General features: G+C 42.1%; 1 protein-coding gene across 3 annotated transcripts in view; it reads right to left on the minus strand.

The window, feature by feature from the left end:
- ACSL1 (acyl-CoA synthetase long chain family member 1) overlaps positions 1–18,261 on the minus strand; it is a 38,352-nt gene extending 20,091 nt beyond the window's left edge. Inside the window, exons 1-5 of one of the 3 annotated variants that reach the window (XM_064652630.1) lie at positions 18,146–18,261; positions 8,799–9,026; positions 2,611–2,725; positions 2,148–2,212; positions 769–870 (exon numbers count right to left, since the gene is read on the minus strand). In XM_064652630.1, the coding sequence (XP_064508700.1) occupies positions 769–870; positions 2,148–2,212; positions 2,611–2,725; positions 8,799–8,993 (477 nt within the window). In that variant the 5' untranslated portion in view covers positions 8,994–9,026; positions 18,146–18,261. Of the gene's footprint in view, positions 1–768; positions 871–2,147; positions 2,213–2,610; positions 2,726–8,798; positions 9,027–9,820; positions 9,907–17,502; positions 17,523–18,145 lie in introns of those variants that run through there. The other 2 variants (XM_064652632.1, XM_064652631.1) reach the window with 2 other exon arrangements.
- Between the last annotated feature and the right edge of the window lie 549 nt (positions 18,262–18,810).

Raw genomic sequence — 18,810 nt, forward strand, 5'->3', positions numbered from 1 at the left:
ATATACTTACTAAATATTTCATAATATTTTTTAGAAACGGCAATCTAGAACCACTTCTAGGTTAAAATGGATAGTTGCTAGCTAATCAATCTGACTATCCCTGTAGTTGTTTCAAGGTTTCTTCTTGAATTATGTCACTTTCGGGCTTTCTACCCCTTTTTACTAAATTAATTTTCAATTTTTGCCTTCATCAGCAGTTGTTCATCCCAGAATCTTTATGCCCAGAGCCTCTGGCAGAGACAGAATTATCACCTTTAGCCATGTTCTATTTGCCCAAATATTTAATCACTAAGTGTTTCTTTGTGTTTTGAAGGGTTTAAACACCTCCTTGTGACTTCCAACCACTTTCAATTATCTTGTACTCTAATGTCACTTTTTAAGAGAAAGCAAGTAGTGTTTACATTCATTAAGTACTACATTTGCTTCCTATTAAACAAGCCTCCTCTATAACCAGGAAATAGAAGATAATTAATTAAGTTCTTCTGGATTCCCTGTTTCTCTTCCTGCTCTCCAGGCTTCTGCATTTAGCTCTGGGAGCAAAAAACCCACAAAAATATAAGACACTAACAGCTGTGCCAATTACGAGTTTTGGTTATTAGCTGAAGATGCCATGCCTATGGCTTGTAGGTCTACAATGACAGCCTTTAGCCTTTTTCCAACACCAAAGGGGCTCTCAGTAGGGAAGTTCGGTACACTGCCAAGAGATACAGGAGTGGGCCATTTCAATAACAGCTAGACCACAAATGTAAACACTGTCAATTAAATTACCTCAGGTCTGTTTTGTGAAAAGATTCCTATATACTGAATGTGAGATGGTTTGAAGCCCCGGTGGAGTAACGCAGAGCCCACACACTCAGCTCTGTCTGAAACCTGGAGGGGTAAAAAAAAAAAAAAAAAAAAAAAGACAAAAAAAAAATAAGAGTAAGCTTATAATTGCAAAATCCTCTCAACATTATTTTACTATGGCTTGCAAAAAAACACCAAAAATTGGTATGAATGAGACAAAAGTTTTCTAGGCTATTTTGAATGTCCTCTGTGACTCTGACAACCTAAACACTGCACTGATTATAGTTACTACACTTGCACTCAATATGCAGCAGAAGAGACACTTAATCCAGTCAAGACTTGAAAGTGTTAAAAAGTTAAGCCACATACACAGAAAAGGGTGTTTTGTTGTGTCCGTGTTAAATGCAAGAAGTGACCCTGGAATGATTCAATACTTGATTTCTGCTCAAACACAAGCACTACATATGCCATCCTTCTGCTTCATTCAGTGTCTCTGGGGATAGCATCTCTCCCTTTAAAAAGCAGGAGAACAAGGAGGCAAAACCCAGTTAGTTCTATAAACAAAGCTTGGGAAGGCAATTTTCTAAATTCTTTCCACATAACATGGATTCAAGTCATATGCTAAGTCATGTGACTCAAACAGAAAAGCTTTAATAGAAGAGAGGTTGTACCTAAGTTCCCAGCAAAGTCACCTTGCCAAAAAGTGAGGTCTGCTACATACAGGTGTTTAATGACCTTAACAGTATGCAATAGGCTAGGTTTACACAAATTTGAAGACAAACTGATTAAACTGGAACAACCTAAAAACACACAGCTGTTAAAGGAGACTTACATACAGATATTTTCAGGGATCATGAAGCAGAATGCTGCTAGTTAGAAGTGTGTCTATTAACACTCTATATAACCATCATTCAGCACTATGGAGACAAGTTGTCAAGAAGCCCAAGCAACACCTGTAGATAGGACTTCTAATGCAAAGTGAGCCTCTTGAAAGCAAGCACCTAAAGTGGTAGCAGTCTGAGCTTCTGAACACTACTTCAAAGCTGCAGCCCTCCAGAGGCAGTGTCCAATATCTAAACAATTCAGCATCAAGATGCTTAAGACTGCCAAGATAATCCAAAAAATTCTGAAATAAAGCTGTACTAAACCAAGTGCAGGAGATGCTCTTTTCTCTCCCTTGCACATATTTGAAGTTGTTCCTCTAAGCCACTGTAATAGGAACTAGAACCTTTCTGCAATATTCTGCTACTACTTTAAAACATTTATAAATAATTCATATTTGTTATATCACATTACTGGATGTTGTATCAACGGTCTCAGCAAGCAAAAGCAGGTCTAACACTAAGTTAGAGACCACTTACCTCTTTATAGGAGATCCACTCATATGGCTGGTTTGGTTTTCTAAAACCTAGACATGGACCATTATCTAAAAAAAAAAAAAAAAAAAAAAAAAAGGTAATCAAAAGTTACTCAAAAACTTAACCCCGACTCCTCTGTCCTGACACCGCTCTCTGTGTTAAGCCTCTACATTCTCTGCAGACACCTTTAGATAACAAAGGTGAGGTTTTTTTAGGGGTGTAGGGAGGGATGCTGGGAAAAGACAGAGACACAGATGTTCATTTAGGCTAAGAACACAGCACAGACTGTATTCACACAACTCTTCTTCACAAGAGGTCAGTTAAATTTGCCTTCAAAAAAACCTCACATCTAAAACATTTTTTCGTATTGCTAGGTAGAGATCCCCTATCCCCAAGTGCATTTCAAAAGAGTTCAAATACCTAGTTCCTGACATACTGAAAATATTATCTTTAATTTTAAACTTACTTGATACTTGTAAACCCCTCTGGAAAATATCATAAGCTGTTCTCACATCATCATAGTAGTAAACCAGCAGTTCATCACTGTTAAGAAGAGCGGACCTTCGAGCACGTTCACCGCCCTAAAAAAATCAATTAGAAAGGTTACACACACTTGTTGGCTATAAATGAACAGGAATTTCTTCAAGGAATAAAAATATTTCATCCATTAAGTTTTGTTATAAGCCTTGGCATATTCTTCTTGAGAGAACTTCAGAGATATGCAAGGTTTCCCAGGACATTGTTTCAAGAGTCAGACTGCTCCCTGTGTTACCAAAAACCTGTCAGGCAAAATCTTATTCCTCAGCTACCTATGATAGGACAGAACATAGGAGAATACTGAAGACTGTCAAAGGGCATTTTGTCAGACAGTTTTTCTTAAAAAATGTTTTACTCTATTAGTGCAGTATATAGCATAATAATTTTCATCAAGCTTTCTAAAAAATCACTCCAGCCTCAGAGTTCTCTACACAGAACATTAACGCTGCAATCCTCATCTCCTTTTCTAATTAAGATTACAGAACATAATCACATTTGAATCAGTGGTTTCAAAACCTAAATGATTTTAAGGGTGGTCACCAACACCCTAAACAAGTGTTCTCATAAGTAAAATATTCTGTTCCAGATAAAAATAGAGCCCTTTAATCCAATTTAAGTTCCATCTTACAAAAAGGGTTTCCTCCTGATCTATTTGAATGCAATCAAGACAATATACTACCTTGAGAATTAACATAATTTTTCAGGTGAACATTCACATAGGCTATAATTGGAAGTCAATACAAGAATTTAACAGTTCAGTTTTAACACTTTTTAGAATGACTGATTAAATAATCTCATTTTATAGCAATCAAGTTTCACAAATTGCAGCTATGCAATTACTATTGGGCCACAGTTATTAGCCCTGTTATGATGACAGACACCTACAAGCAAGTTCTTATCAAAAGAGCCCAGCTAGTTAAAGAGAGGGTCTCGAGTAAACACTTCATAAGATTTTTCTCTCTATCAGTGGTTGTAGTCAATATCTGGCTCTTTCATAAAGTCTAGTCCTGGGCTAACTAATTCTGTGTCTGGATTGTCTATCATCCACAACATCAAAAATCTGCTCATATGCAGTCATAGGTTCTTCATGGCCATTGGTTTCTTTTCCTGTTTTTGAAGTATCCTGGAAGGCCAGACATCATCTGTATGTATAAGCTACATAAACACAGTTTTATCTGCAGAAGATATCATATTGCCCATGTCCACAGAAATGAGCTAGCACATTAAAGGCACAGAGAGGAAAAAAATATTTTTACACTAAAACAAGTCTAACTTGTTCTAGCAAAACACTGTGCGTAATGCAGCGCTTGCCACTCCTTTGACAGTGAGCCGAAACGTACATGTGAACACGACCCAGAACAAGTTAATGAGCGGCTCACCTCTAAAAATTTGTAACATTAGAAATTGAAGAGTACACTTGCTCTCAGACCAACATCTACTCTAGAGGAAATTAACAGATCACTAATACATGTCTCAGCCTGGAAAGAAAAGGAAGACTTTTGCACTGATTTCTCAGATATTGGATAACCAAGGTCAGCTTCTAGATTTTCCCAGTTTTGCCACCTCTGGAGCTAAACTGAGGAAGATGACTAAGTAGTTTGGTGCCACGGCCACAGGTAACACCAATAAGTGCAGTATATCACATGTACCATGTCTGAGGTGCTGTAATTTCTGCATCAAGTGAAATACAATATCCTAAGCCATTCCTTAGCAACAGTCAAGAAGTATTTATTTCTCTTCATGTGAGCTAGTACCGTTTTGTTTACAAGCCCTATTATGCAGCACCACAAAAGCAGTTTTTGCAGGGCCTGGGTCACTAACCAAATTTGAGGATGAGAGTTATCAGACAGCACACTGCTTAGACATAGGACTGATAGCACTGTCCTGAAAAAAGAGAAACTATAACAGACTACTACTAAAGAGATCCCATCAGTTCTTAGGAGTTTTCAGTAAAGGGAAATATAACCTTTAAAGTTTTGCTTACTTTGTTCTTTTTCCCATAGTAAGGTAGAATTAACTGGATTTTCAATAGCCCTAGAACTTTGCTGAAAAACACGAAGTTCCTCGTGTGAAGACCATAAGGAGTTCAATGTTATTGATGCAGCAAAATACTCCCAGATATGCTGAAGGTCAAACTAGGAATGTAAGGCAAGGTTTAAATTAACTTATCTACTAGAAAACAGAATTGGTCTACATTTTGCTTGAGAGTAGCAAGAACTACTATTTTAAGAGCTTGTCCAAATGGTCCTTATCCAGAATATTTGTGCAATATCAAGTTCTGTTTGCAGCAAACTTGTCTAAGAATCACTGGTAGTTACAACCACCAAACATCTGAACCTCAGGACTGGAATACACGGCTGACTTCACTCAAGTTATCTGAATGGGATCTAACAGATCGGTCCAAAAGAGTTGCCAGTTTTAACAAAGTGTTCTTAAGGAACCAGGCAATAAAATCTGATTAATGCAAGGAGAGTTTCTAGTTAACTTGTGTAGAGCAGCCCTCGCAGCAGCTCAGATTGTTGCAGGAAATTAACCCGTTACACATCAAGTGCTGGACATTAAATAAAACCTTGGCATTGGTTCAGAATAGCAGCAGCTAAAGAAAACAGATTTAGTCTAGAACAGAAGTATATATCACTCTGTCAACTCCTACTCAGGTCATATAAAATAGCTGCTTTTGTTCAAGCCACAGGTTTGCTTCTCGTTGACACAGGATGACACACTGTTTAGGATTCGCAGTAATGTCAAAATACACTGTGGGTTCCACCACGCCTCAAAGGAAAGAGACTGAACTTCCCTTTACCTGAGAGGGAAGGTATACTAGCAAGTGGTGCTTAGATCACCAACATGCATATTCTGAGCAGCAAGTAGTATAAACCAGAGTTTTCAAAACAACCATGTAACTTTAGGCATGCTAATCCCTAGGTGAGTGTGCACCACTGATCACTTCACAGGAAGACAAGCACATATCTAAATCAAGTGATTCTTGAAAGACAAGGCATGCTAGAATTCTGGTAATGTATCAGAAGAATGTAAGAAGGCTTAAAAGCTTTCATGAGCTGAATATCTCTCTCCATATTTGAATGTCTTAAGGGAACAAAAAAGCCAGTCACAAATCCAAAATCTTACTCTACTAGAAAATACTGACATCCTAATATTTATTTCTGTTCTATTCCACTACATGCTTTAGCATAACTTGGGACAAACAGAAGTTTAAACAAGGTTTAATATATTTGACAGCCATACACTTGCACTCAAAGTCAATAGCCAAAGACGTTCAGCTGTCCGTCACCAGTGGAAAGAGCAAGCAGACAGATCCAGATGTGGATGCCCCATCTCTGGAAGTGTTCAAGGCCAGGCTGAAGGGGGCTTTGAGCAATCGAGTCTAGTAGAAGGTGTCCCTGCCACCTCTTCGTAACCACATTCAACTAAGTGTGCAACCTCCATGCTTATCCAGTGATGGATCAAATGGGTCACTGGGTGCTGGCCTACCAAATCAAAGCTTTCCAGAGATGGGAAGTGACCTGGAACAGCAGTAAATAGGATCTTTTTCCTCCTATATAAAGATTTGTTATCAGAACATGTAGAAACCCTTCTCCAGTTAATGACTTCACTTAACTTTGTTAGAGGCCAAGGCAATAAATCACAAGTAAGAATTACGTAAAAGTTTTCTTCTAGTTCAAAATTGTTATTATTAGTGAACAGGTAGATTAGATATTGAAATGGTAGAGAAGAGGCATTGCCTTCTGTCATGTCTTTTTTGGAGCACATTGTTTAGTCCTCAGTCCTTTTAACACTGTATTGCTTAGGCAGAAAAAAAAAAGATGTGAAGACAATTTGAGAGCAGTATTTGATTATTTTTTCCCTGTGGAAGTGACATCTTAACATATACATAAGAAAATGAAGTATGTGAAGTTAAACTCCAAGAAAAACGTAGTGAGAAACTGAATCCCAAGCACTGTATTACAGTCTTGTTACCAATTCCAACATACACTTGAAATTTGCTTTGAAACATAGGTTCTCATTTGATCAGTTTGGTACAGTTTACAAATTATTAATACTTCAGATGCAGCCCTTAAAGTGAACAAAACTGGATTGATCTTGCTCATTTCAACACATTCTCCAAGTTTGAACTCTTATCACCTGCTAACACACCAGCTGTTTTCCATTTAAGTTTTATTACTCTTCTATCTTCTTATTAAAATGTATTTTCTAAAGAGGCAATGAAAAATAATGCTGTTATACCTATCTTGCTCTGATCAGAGAGCCAATGATAATTAGTATAATATGGATCAATGATGCACTAAGTAGCTTAGTGAAGTTTCATAGCACCAAACAGTGATTTCAATCTCAGAATCCAGCAGTGACAAGTAATTTAGCTTGAAGAGATAAAGGCAGTGAACTGAGACTGCTGTAAAGAGTCTCAAACAAATATGCATTTGTCACTGGGTTTATGGACAGTTAAGAGCCACTGTTTTACCATCTTAAAATGCAATGCCCCCCCAAAATCTGCTGAGGTCTATATTGACTAGTGAGGCCCTGCACAGTGCAAACTTTTCACTGCTAGTTTATTCCAGCAACAAAGATATGCTGCTTTACAAGACAATTCAGCCAACTGTCTAAGTGGCTGGTGTCGGGATTGGAAAAGGTCACCAAGAGAAGTAAGATCTAATATCTAGATCCTTACTCTACATATGTTGCTTGAAAAGAGGAATTTTGGCAGTTATCACATTGCCAGAGCATCTTTTTGTAATTTGTGTACTTCTAGAGGCAGACCATTACTTGCTGTAGTAGCATGACTGTTGTGTCAGTAAGCTTACTGTATGCTTACTGAGAAGATTAGGGAATAATGGTACTTACTAAACTTCTGAATGGAAGGGCCAAGTAATGTGTCCTTCCTCCATGTCAGTATCATGAAACATCGAAAACAGTGCCCAATTTGAGGCTATGACAGGAGTTTGCTTTGCTGAAGTTCATGAAGTTGACCTACTGTAAATTTCAAACTGCTCCACCACATTTGTTTACCTCAGGTTGTAGTCACATCTACTACTAAGCACAAGAGTCATGTTAATTGCATTTGATATAGGACAACTAGAGGCTGTCTATTTACGCAGAAGAATGTGCTCTAAAGAGAAACTACAGTTGAAAGTATATATATATATATAAAAAAATCTATAGTTTCTGACAATAAAGACTACTTCAAAAAGCTGTCAGCTTTTCAATCCTACATTTTATAAGTATCTCCCTTGAAGATCACAACCTTTCAAAGCTGTCTCCTTCCTTCAAAAGGAGAAGACACCTTGTCTACCCTGAAGAAACACAGAAGTACTCTTGAAAGAAAAAGTAGTCTTGATGCTGTAGTGAACAAGGGGAATCAATATAACCACTGCTCAAGAAACCTCAGCCTTGTAATCAGTTGTCTATATTTGCTTATAAAGCAACAGTTTCTCCCAGTCAGACTGTTTGTGTGTTTAACTTCACTTTTAAATGCTACCACCTAACAGTAACTGTCTACCTCTAAAAAGCATAAGACAAAAGCTAAGCTGGCATATGCAGAGTTTAGCGGGTGGTTGGTTTAGTTTCAATTTACTCTATGGCTGAGATCTCTTGGCAGACTAATATTTCTTTCCACAGATCATCTGAGGACAATTAGTACTCTCTTCGTGCTTGTAACCCAATATAAAGTCTCATATGTCAGCTATTATACACTAAAAATAACAGTAAAGTATTAGCCTAATCAGTATATACCAGCATACATACTCTGACCCCCAGACCTAATTTAATAGGTCATCATCTAAACACACGGCAAGGAATTGAAAATCACACTGTGCTACTTCTAAAATGAACAAGTTACCTGCTACCAGTCAGATCAGAAGCTTAGTTGTCTCAGCACAGTCTTTTTCTCCCATGCTAGTTATTGCCACTATGACCTCAACCCTCAAGCTGCTTTCAAATTCAGAAAGCCAAAATAATGAGTTCAAGCCATATTTCAGAAATGTATCGCCCACACACTGTAAGTTTAGAAACACTTATGTAAATCAACTGTTTGGTCTCTTTCAATGCTGCATCTAAGCTTCAAATTTCAGTGAACTACAGCATCCATCAAGTGACACTTACCTCTACTTCCACAGACTGCATTGCTAAATCACATGGTGGTTTTAGTGCTTTTGGTCTTGTTGCATACCAGTAGGTCGTGAGAGCAGCAAAAGCACCGAAGCCCATCAGCGTATTTGTCGGAAGGGTACGCACATACTGTCTGACATCCCCAAGTTCTGGCATTCGTAGGTATCTAAACAACTCATGTGCTTGCATTGCAGTTCAGTGCAGTTGTTCCAATGCTGGAATCTGTTGGTATAAAAGAAAGTTGCACAAAAAGAAAAAAAAATCTGAAATCCCCGTCTGATTCCCTGTTGCTGTATGAGCACAATAAATGCTTTTTCCAACTGGCTTCCCACTACCAAAATAACTAGATCTGCTAGTAGACAGGCAGTATGTTTAGACTTCTGTGCTGCTACTAAGTAAGCAAGCAATTATTGGTTCATACTCTAGAAAAACAGGGGGGGATGAAAGGAGGGAATTTCTTCAGGGTTTTAATATTGCTTTTAACAGACTGCATTAAAATTAAACAAACCCCAAAAGTTTTGGTAAAGGAGAGCATTTCACAAATGTAAAATAGTTATTTGTAGAGTAGCTGTACTGTAAGATTATTTAAACAGTTAAGTGTCAAACAGGGAAGTCTGGGAGAGGATGGGCAGGGACATAGGTTATCTTGCCTGCATATAACAGAGAGCATCCTAATCCTATAGTAGCGTAGCAGGAGCAGGATTTTTCCTCATTTAAGTCCAGTAAAATAAACTCTTTCTTACTCTCCCTTCAGTCACACACAGAAAGGTCAGCACAGCAAGCTGCCTTCAAAGCCAATATCCTCCCATAGCTCCCCTATGCTACTAGCAAGTTTCCTATTTCTCCCAGCACCATGCCAGCAATTTATCTCTGGTCATGAGGCAGACTAAAGCTGCGTCAAATGAGGCCCAAGGCAGCAGCACACGACAGTACAATCAAGCACAGGAAGCACATTTAATTTGTCACGTTCACACAGAAGGAAGAGCTGCAAGAGGCTGCTCCCCGCCAGCACTCACTGACACGGATATTCCACAGCAAGAACCAGCTGCAGGGAAAAAAAACGGACTGCAGTCAGCTCAGCTGGTGCTCTCCTCTACAGCCAAGGTCTCCCGGGACGTTTGTCACATGCCAAACCCACCAGCCCGTGCCCACTAGGTGAGAGGTAAGCAGGAGGCCCGCCCGGGGCCAATGGGAGCCGCAGCCCGTCACCCCACCGCCGGCCGGAGGGCAGCGGCGCGGGCGGCAGCGCGGCCGGCACCGGGGAGCAGGGCCCGCACTCCCACGGCCGGCCGGCGATGGCCACGGTCAGCGAGCAGCGCTTCCCTGCTTGCTTGAAGAGCAGAGATGTATCTACTTCGGCAATTTAGGTCCTAGCAATTTCCTATGGACGATAAAATTAAACAAGGCCCTAAAGAATGTCAGAAGATGTGTTTAAACAGCTACAACACACTGTGTAACAATGCACTGCTTCAGGATGGCAGCATAGGAGGCTCCAAAATCCAAATAGGTAGAATTATATGTTTATTAGTTTTAAAACCAACCGTATCAGGTTAAGATTTCATAATTCTACAGGAAAACCTCTACTTTACAGTCCAACCTTGAAATCTTTACTGCTGCAGTTTTTCAACCAGGCAACAGAAGAGCAGTCTAGTTCATATAAAGTCTAACCAGTATTTGGACAAGGATTTGCTAGAGACAGCAGAAAAGCATAAAATTAGTTCAAAGGGCCCATGGTTTCACAATGTTAACAGGACAGGCTAAAGTAAGGTCATGGATGGGGGTAGTGTCAGGACAGAGTCAAGTTCCACCTCTGGAACAGTCCTGGACCCATGGAGTGTTCCCCAGCCTGCAGACATTGCCCTCTCCCCCACCCTCCCTTTTCTTTCCTGGCATAGCTGTACAGCACAGGACTGCATCACCTAGATATGCAGTGCAGGGCCACTACAGAAATGCCTTTTGGCTATTTACACTGTGATACACAGCAGACTGTACTCAAAATCCACAACACATCAGTGGATGGAAGGTAGAAAAAAACGTGAATATATTAACAAGTTCTTCACCTTCCCTTGGTATTAAATTTTATTAAAAAAAAAAATCAGTTACTGGCTTAATAGTTAGAATATCATACTGTTGCTTTCTATGCATCAAATAATGTTCATTAGCATTGCACCATGAAAACTACTTCTTAAGTTCTAATACGCGCAGATGAACAGTAAGACTGAAAAAGAAAAAAACCAAAAAAATCACAGCAACAATGAAGTCTCTACTTACAAGTTAAGTTTTGCATATATCATAGACACCATGTCATGAAACTAGAAAAAAGGGGGCTCTGATGTGTGTAAGGGCTAAAAGCAAGCGTAGCTTTTTCTTCTTCAAGCTCCACAAAGCATGTTGGACTTTAAAAAATTGCTTTCCTATCTGCATTAGTCATGAAGTGTCCCACACACACATTATGATTTAGGAATGCAATGTAATTCTAATTACTCCTTAAAAAGGCTGTAGTGCCATTGCAGCTAATAAGAACTGAAGTAAACATCATCATTTCATTCATGCAAGAGTCCTACTGTAGTCAAGGAGCTGCTAAGATTTCAGCCGAGGTGAAGAGAAGGGATGCACACCACTGCTTTTCATTTCCTTGACCAGCGCTTTGTAGAGCAGCTGTAGAGTTGTCATAAAAATCCTTCTTGAGCAGTTATACCACAGGTTATATGGTACATAATAATACATTTTACGGCTTATGTTTATATTGATTATATTTTATTATACCTTCTGCCTCATCAGCACAAAAAACAAGGTGAGGGCAGAGTTTTCTGCAAGACTAAGCAATTCCTGGCTTTAACACTACCTGTTAAATCACATCAGCTCTTGTTTTCTGTATTTAAGGCAAAGCTAGATGGAACAGGGAGAATAAATTCACATTCTTAACATATGCATCTAAATATGGCCCATCAAGAAAGGAGACTTCAGTGCCTCCCAGCCTTCTTTCAGCCATCTCAATATTTACTTGGCTCATACTCCAACCACATCAGACATCCAGGGTTTTCACCATGACCAAGGAGAGTGGTTTAGAGCCTTTAGATTGAGATACAAAGATCACAGTGGAGTGTGGATCTGGATTTCAGTCCTTGTCCTCAAGGAAGGACCCAGCTAAATTTGCTCACTCAAGACAAGCATAAAAGCCATGATCTCTCTTCACAAATTCAGGTCCTGCAATTGCTTCTCACCAGACAGGATCTGGACCACAAGGTGGACTCAGTAGCTCTGCCCCAGTTTGAGACAGCTGAAGACCCAAAGGAAGAAGATCCAAATGAAAAGTACCAGTCTGTGATACTCAGGTTGCTACATGTAGAAAAAAAAAAACCACCACAAAACCAAAACAAAACCAAGCCCAAACCCTGCAGAATTGAGCTCAAAAGCACTTTTTTCCTCAATGCAACCAGGAGACCTTGGTCTCTCAGAAACACGACCAGACAGATATGGCAAAGTGGTTTTGATAACAAGGCAAAACTACTTCAGAGATAGCTACCTCTCCTGACCACCTCCACAGAAACAGTTCCCAAAATCCAGCCGAAGAAGGCATCCCTCTGAACTCACAGAACTCCGTAACTGAATTGATATGTAAGGCTCAGACAATGCCAGCTCTCTCTGCTCACACACGCACACCCTGCAGCACCCAAGACTCATTCTTTACAGCAGAGCCAGTATCTCAAGGCAACGACCCAAGTTGGCACGACTGTGCCGTTCTTTGCTGCTCCTACTCTCGGCGTACAATGGTCTATTTACAGTGGGCAGCAGCCTGCCTATTGTCTATCCATAGCCAGACATCGTTCGAGTGCAACGGAAGAGAACAGGAGCAGCCGTCAGCTTCTGTATAGCAAAGAAAACAACCCCAAGGACCAATAGCCTCTCTTCCTGTCTATTCTTATATTTAGATGAACAGCCCAGAGCACTGCAATTGCCTGCCATAAAGGCAGGCCCACCACGTGGTGTAGAAGAGGCTATGTTATTTCTACAGCCTCTTACAGGCAGGAGAAAGCTACAAGACAATTTGCCTACCTCTTATTGTGAGTAATATGGCACTAAAATGTTTTTACTACGACATGCTGGAACAGGGAGCCAGCCACCCATATACCTTTGTGTTGTCCTGGCAGATACTTGCCATCGCAGTTTGTTGTTTTCTTACAACTGTTTTCTTTCTTTTCTTGTAACTCTTACAGGTTACACTGCACAGCTCCCATAGATCTGTTTTACTTAAGCCTTTCTCCACTCAACCTTTGAAAGAGGAAGTGCAGAATCATGTTCTAGCTCCTTTATTACATATCAAAAAGGGTACAACAAATAGCTTTGCTATTAACCAGAGAAATCCTTTTGTCTGAATAGAATACATAATCCTAATATCAGCTGCATTTACAGTCAGCTTAAATTTGAGTCAGTCCAACCTGTCCTAGATAAATGCTCCCACAACCCCCTCCATGCTGGCTAGGCAGTCATCTGATGGCATCACTAGGGAGGTGATCTGGCAAACACCATTTTCCTGGGTTAGTTGTGATGCTAGTTCTCAACTAGATCAACTCGTCTCGATGACCAGACAACCATTAGCTCCCAGATGGAAACATGACAGCACAGCCAGGGAAAGTGATGGACTGTTGCAATAATACACATTAGGCCATGCAATTCCAAACACTGCATGCAAGTTCTCCAAGGATTTTCTGCCTCTGCCCTGCAGTCAAGGCAGTAACTTGACTGAGGTCTTGCAAACACCTGTGACTTTGCCAAACTGCAGCCAGCAAGCAAACCACAGTCACCCTCGAGATACAGCAAAGGAGCTTCAGTATTTGAGATGTGAAGGAGAAACCCCAGTTTAAGTCCTGTATAATGCAAATAGGACAGCAAGATGGCTCCTCTGGTGCAGCCTCTCATATCATGCATGATGTGACAGTCTCTCCTCAGCCACAGAAGACTTTCCTGAATAAACCAAGAACTATTGAACTGCCTGATCCCCTACTCTGCCCTCCTCCTCCACGTATACCTCATTCCCTGCCCCCTCCCCAACTAAAAAAAAAAACAAAAACAAAAACAAACAAACCAACCAAAAAAACACCAAATATCTCATCCAGAATTACCAAGTTCACTGAGCCAAGCAACAGAGCTATAAATCCTCCTTTTAAAGCAGTAACTGACAAATTTCCTTTCCTGCAGGAGTAAAAAGGGAGGAACTAAAAAGCTGTCAGTAAGGAACACACCCCATGCTCAGAGAAGAACCATCAGGTCCTTAACATTCATTCCCCCCATCCAACTCCTGTTCAGTCTGGCTCTAAGCAACCAGAGGGCATTCATGTAGTGGGGTTCAGGTGCCTCTGCAGGTTCAGCTTCTGTTTCTGCATTTAGGACAAGGCAGACCTGCAGTGAAACACCCTAGAAGCTGGATTCAGACCCATCAGTTGGGCCACAATGATTTACTTCATAAGCTGCCACTGAAGTTAAGACTCCTGCTGCAACCTTTACAGAGCAACCTTTACAGATAGTGATGTCTCAATGCTCTGTTCCTATCTAAAAGGAAAGTCACAGCCCTGTCTTCAGACATTTGACTGCAATCCTCTTGCAATCAAGTGGAACATCACCTGGAATCTTGCATCTTAGTGATGTCCAACAAGTAATCTGAGTGCACACTAGTGAGGTCACTGGAGTTTATTCAAGTTCAGGAGCAGAATCACATGACAAAAACCTGCTCAATGCCTTTTGTGCAATTACAGTCCTCCAGCAGCACTTGGTAACCCTGTGCATTAAGGAAAACCAATACTCGCCACTAAAACCTTTCAGACAGTGATTGATTTAAGTTACTTTTAATCCATGCCCATACACACACAATGTCACTATACAGTCTAACTGGTTTCTCACCTTCAAAAACCAGAGAAGATGCTTACAAACACTTATTTTGCAACCTAAACTGCTATCCATCAGAATTACATCCCTACAGCTCTGATTTGCAATTACATCATAGTACTGCTCTGTTAATGTAACATCAATCCAAATACAGTAAAGATGAAAACCACCCTACAGAAGCACATTGCTACAAGCCAGCAGCTTTCTTGTGCTGTAACAGCTTGAGTAGATCATACCAACTTATTCATTCTACTCCTCCCAGGAAAAAGCTACTACTCAGAAAACCCAGTATGCAACATCAAGTTAACACATGCTTCAAGCGCTCACCTGAGACTCCATGAGAATGAGTTTCTTAGTCATACTTATGACACCTGAAGTCTTGCAGAAGACAACCTGGGTCAGGCATACTAAGCCCCATTGCATCACACTAGATAGTGTTTACATTCAGAAGGTTGTTTTAAAAAACATATTCCTTAACTCTATGAGACTGGACAGATCAGTAATTTATGAAAAGCAATTGGTTCACTGAGTGACCTCCCAACACCAGCAGCACAAGGAGTATAACAAACCAAGTAACTTTTTGACCTCAGGTATTAAGGTATGCCTGCATTTCCTCTGAGTCAGTGATAGTAAGCATTTTCTTCTAGCTTTCCTAGGAAACCAATTCAACCTTACCAGCCTATTATTGCAATCCAACTGCAGAGGCCAAGTTTTTAAAACATGGCACAAGCAGTACCAAACTAAAGCTTAAGAGTTCTGGGTTCAAAAACAGTAATTCACACAAAAAGGCAAAAGTTCTCTGCTGGAAACAGGACATTACACTGTTCTGCTATAACCCTTAAATGGTCCAACTACAAAAGTAAAAAACCATTTTTCCTCTACATCTCTATAAAACCATGCAAGCTGTTTTCAGTCAATGAACTACCAGTAATACTAAGATTCAAATCGTAACCAAAAAGAAGAATTTTACTGTCTTAGAATGGTTTGGGTTGGATTATTTAGTTCCCAGCTCCCTGCCATAGGCAGGGAACCATATTTTACCCTATGTAGATGAATAACTCCCAACATGAAAGGTAGAAAGAGAGCCTTATGTTATTATCAAATGTCCTTCTTTGAGGAGTCAGGTAGGATCTGCAGAAATGCAAGCCCCCCATCTGCAGCCAGGGTCCCCTCTACAGCCTGTAAAGGTCAATGCTGTACAGCAAAGCTTCCCTGAGCCATACAGCACTGTAAACTCCCATGCAAAACCATTTGCCAATGAACAAACATTTGTCCCTCTTACTTGCGAGGATTTCTGTGGAGTTACCACTGATTGTATTTACCAGAGTAAAATATTTAACGTATCTGAACTTGTAATTTAGCACAGCAGGGAAGCAGGATATGGCAGGCAGTCTATTCATAAGACCACCAGAAACCCAATTTATCAAGCAATGTATTCCTTGGGCCAGAATATCTCTCTCCCTCTGCTGCACATTCAAAAAACTTCATGCCATTAGTCTAGTTGAGTCTACCCAATTCAGTCAGCCATATTACTAAGATCTAGAAAAACAAAACAAAGTACAGAAACCTACTATTACCTTCTGTTGCTCACATTAGTCAAAGTGTTGTTTTCTTGGAGGGGAAAGAGAGAGAGAAGAAACTGTTTATTCTTCCCCACTGGAGAGCAACACACACAGGACAGGGAAGGTATAACTCACCTCTGTCTCCTCCAGAAAATCCCATGCAGTATTCACTTCTAGTGGAGTGATGAGATAGGATAACCAGCTACAAAGACTTTGCTCGAGAAAAAGAAGAGTCACTTACCCAGACAACTATTTCAAAGTTGTCTTTCCTTCCATTTCAGATTGCTGGCTGTTTTTCCACTGATACCAACCTTATACTTGTCCTTGAACCAAAAGGCTATTTGGGGGTTTCCTCCTCAAGAAGGGAGACTTACTTCAAACCTCACGTTGGCCAATTTGTAGTTGTAAAACAACATCTACCAAATTTAGAAGCTGCCTTTGTAAATTCATTATAGTCATGCAGTTCTCAGACTAGGCTACGGCCGTTTGCTAAAGACCTAGAATTGAGTACACTTCACACAACAGTTACTTGTAATGACAAGCTTTAGGTTTTTCCCGTCAGCCATCCTTCAAATATTTTCATATCCCGATACAAGCAAGATACATATCCTTAAACTTTAAAAAGTCAGGGAGTAACAGCAAACAGTTCCATGAGGAACTTTGTATATCAGTTTTTGCATTATTAATACTGCTATTGTTGCAAGAGAAAAAGAAAGGTATTTCTCAGTAACCTCGATGCCCTCTTAAACTCAGGATTTCTTGATCCAAGAAGGCTGATCCAAATCCTTGAGCTGAGAAATCTCAGCTTGTGAGTTTGAGAGCACGTTCCAAAGCAGAAAGGCAAACATAAACACTCCTGAGCAGGCTCAGGAGACAGCACGATTCCCTGTAAAGTAATGTCGATGAAAAAGGAAATCTGCTAACATGGAACAGTTCTGTGGAACAGGTCTGGGTACAGACAGAGAACCATGGGGTATCAATAGCAGTTGCTTTAGAAGTCACTCTTTCCTATCACAGGACCTGACCATCATATCTCAGACACTAACCCAAGTGAGGCATATGTTTAGATGCATTACTTAGTCCAAGAGCGTGTCCGTAATACCCCAGACAGCTCACAGACATGCCCTTCAGAAATTCAGAAGACTTCAAGTGTTGCAATTCCTGTTCAGCAGGAACAAGAAATGTATGCATCCTAGAACAAAAGTGTCGTGTAACCAGGCTAAATCCCTGCGCTGTAGCACTGCAAGTCCTACCTAACAGCGGAGGAGGTCTGCAAAGTCAAAGCCCCTCAACCTTCCATTTTAGGCCACTTTGCCTCACGCTGCGTTTCCATACGCGCCCTAAACTGCTTAAAAAGAAGAAAAAAAGAAAGAAGCTGCTTCAAGTACATGCTGCATTCGTGCCCGAAAGAACAACCTCACTGAAGGCAAGGTCCGGACCCGAGCCCCCGGGTCAGCCCCACTACCTGCTGCTCGGCCCGCCCGAGCCGTTCCCCCGCCAGGCCGGGCCGTGCGGGGCGCGGGGCAGCGCCGGCCCGAACAATGCCCGGCCAGCCCGAGCTGCCGCAGCGCCGGGGGGAGGCCGGAGGCAGCTGGTTACGGTCTCCTGAAGGCTTTTGTGCGAGGGGAAGCCGAGCCGGCTCCGCGGGACGCTGGTCCCACTGCGGGGCGGGAAGGAAAGCGGCAGCCTGCGGGGATCGGCGGCGGGACAGGACGGGACCGCCCGGCCCCGCGGGTGACAGCGGCCGCGCAGGCCACCCCGGCCCCGCGGCGGCGGCCCCGGCAGGCCCAGCCCGCCTCTCTCGGCGGCGCGTCCCCGACAGCCCACGGCCCCTCAGCGGGGCTAGGTCCGCAGCCCCGGGCCCCGCCGGCAGCGGCGCCCCCGAACCCCGCTCACCTCCGGCGGCAGCGGCGACCACGGCTGTACGCGGCTTGCACCGGCGCCGCCTTATTTAAGCCAAGCACGGCGGGAGCGGCGTGTGCGTTGCCGAGCCCGCCTCCTCCTCCTCCCTCTCCGCCCCCTCCACCGCCTCCGTCCGCCCGGCGGGCGCTGGGGCCCTGCCTGCCCCGCGCCGCCCGCCCGCCCTTGCCCCCGCCCCTGCCCTGCTCCCGGCCCTGCCCCCGGCCCTGCCGCTGCCCATCGGAACGCACACGAACCGGCAGGGAGGCCGCGGAAGTGTAGCGCTCTGCGGGCACGAATGACAAGGGAGCTGAGGGGAGCGTTGGACTGCAGAGTGCCTCGCTTAACACCTTCCAAGTCTGAGGTGACAGCTTGCAAAGGGACGATTTTCTTACGGCTTCCGAAAGGACATCTGCATCCCGTGTAAATATCCTAAAAGGACATACGTTTCAGTATGAAAGTGTTGGAAGACGACAAGGGTCTTGTTGCAATTTGGGGAGTCATCTGCTTATCTCTGCTAAACTTTGTGAGGGGCTGTGGGTTTGAGGGGCGTGTTGGCACAGCTGGGGCCATGTCAACAGCCCCTGATAGTTGTCACAAATCATAGAATGGTTTGGGTTGCAAGGGACCTAAACGATCATCTTGTTCCAATCCCCCTGACA

Source organism: Pseudopipra pipra, chromosome 4, assembly GCF_036250125.1.
Source record: "Pseudopipra pipra isolate bDixPip1 chromosome 4, bDixPip1.hap1, whole genome shotgun sequence".
NCBI classification, from domain to species: domain Eukaryota; kingdom Metazoa; phylum Chordata; class Aves; order Passeriformes; family Pipridae; genus Pseudopipra; species Pseudopipra pipra.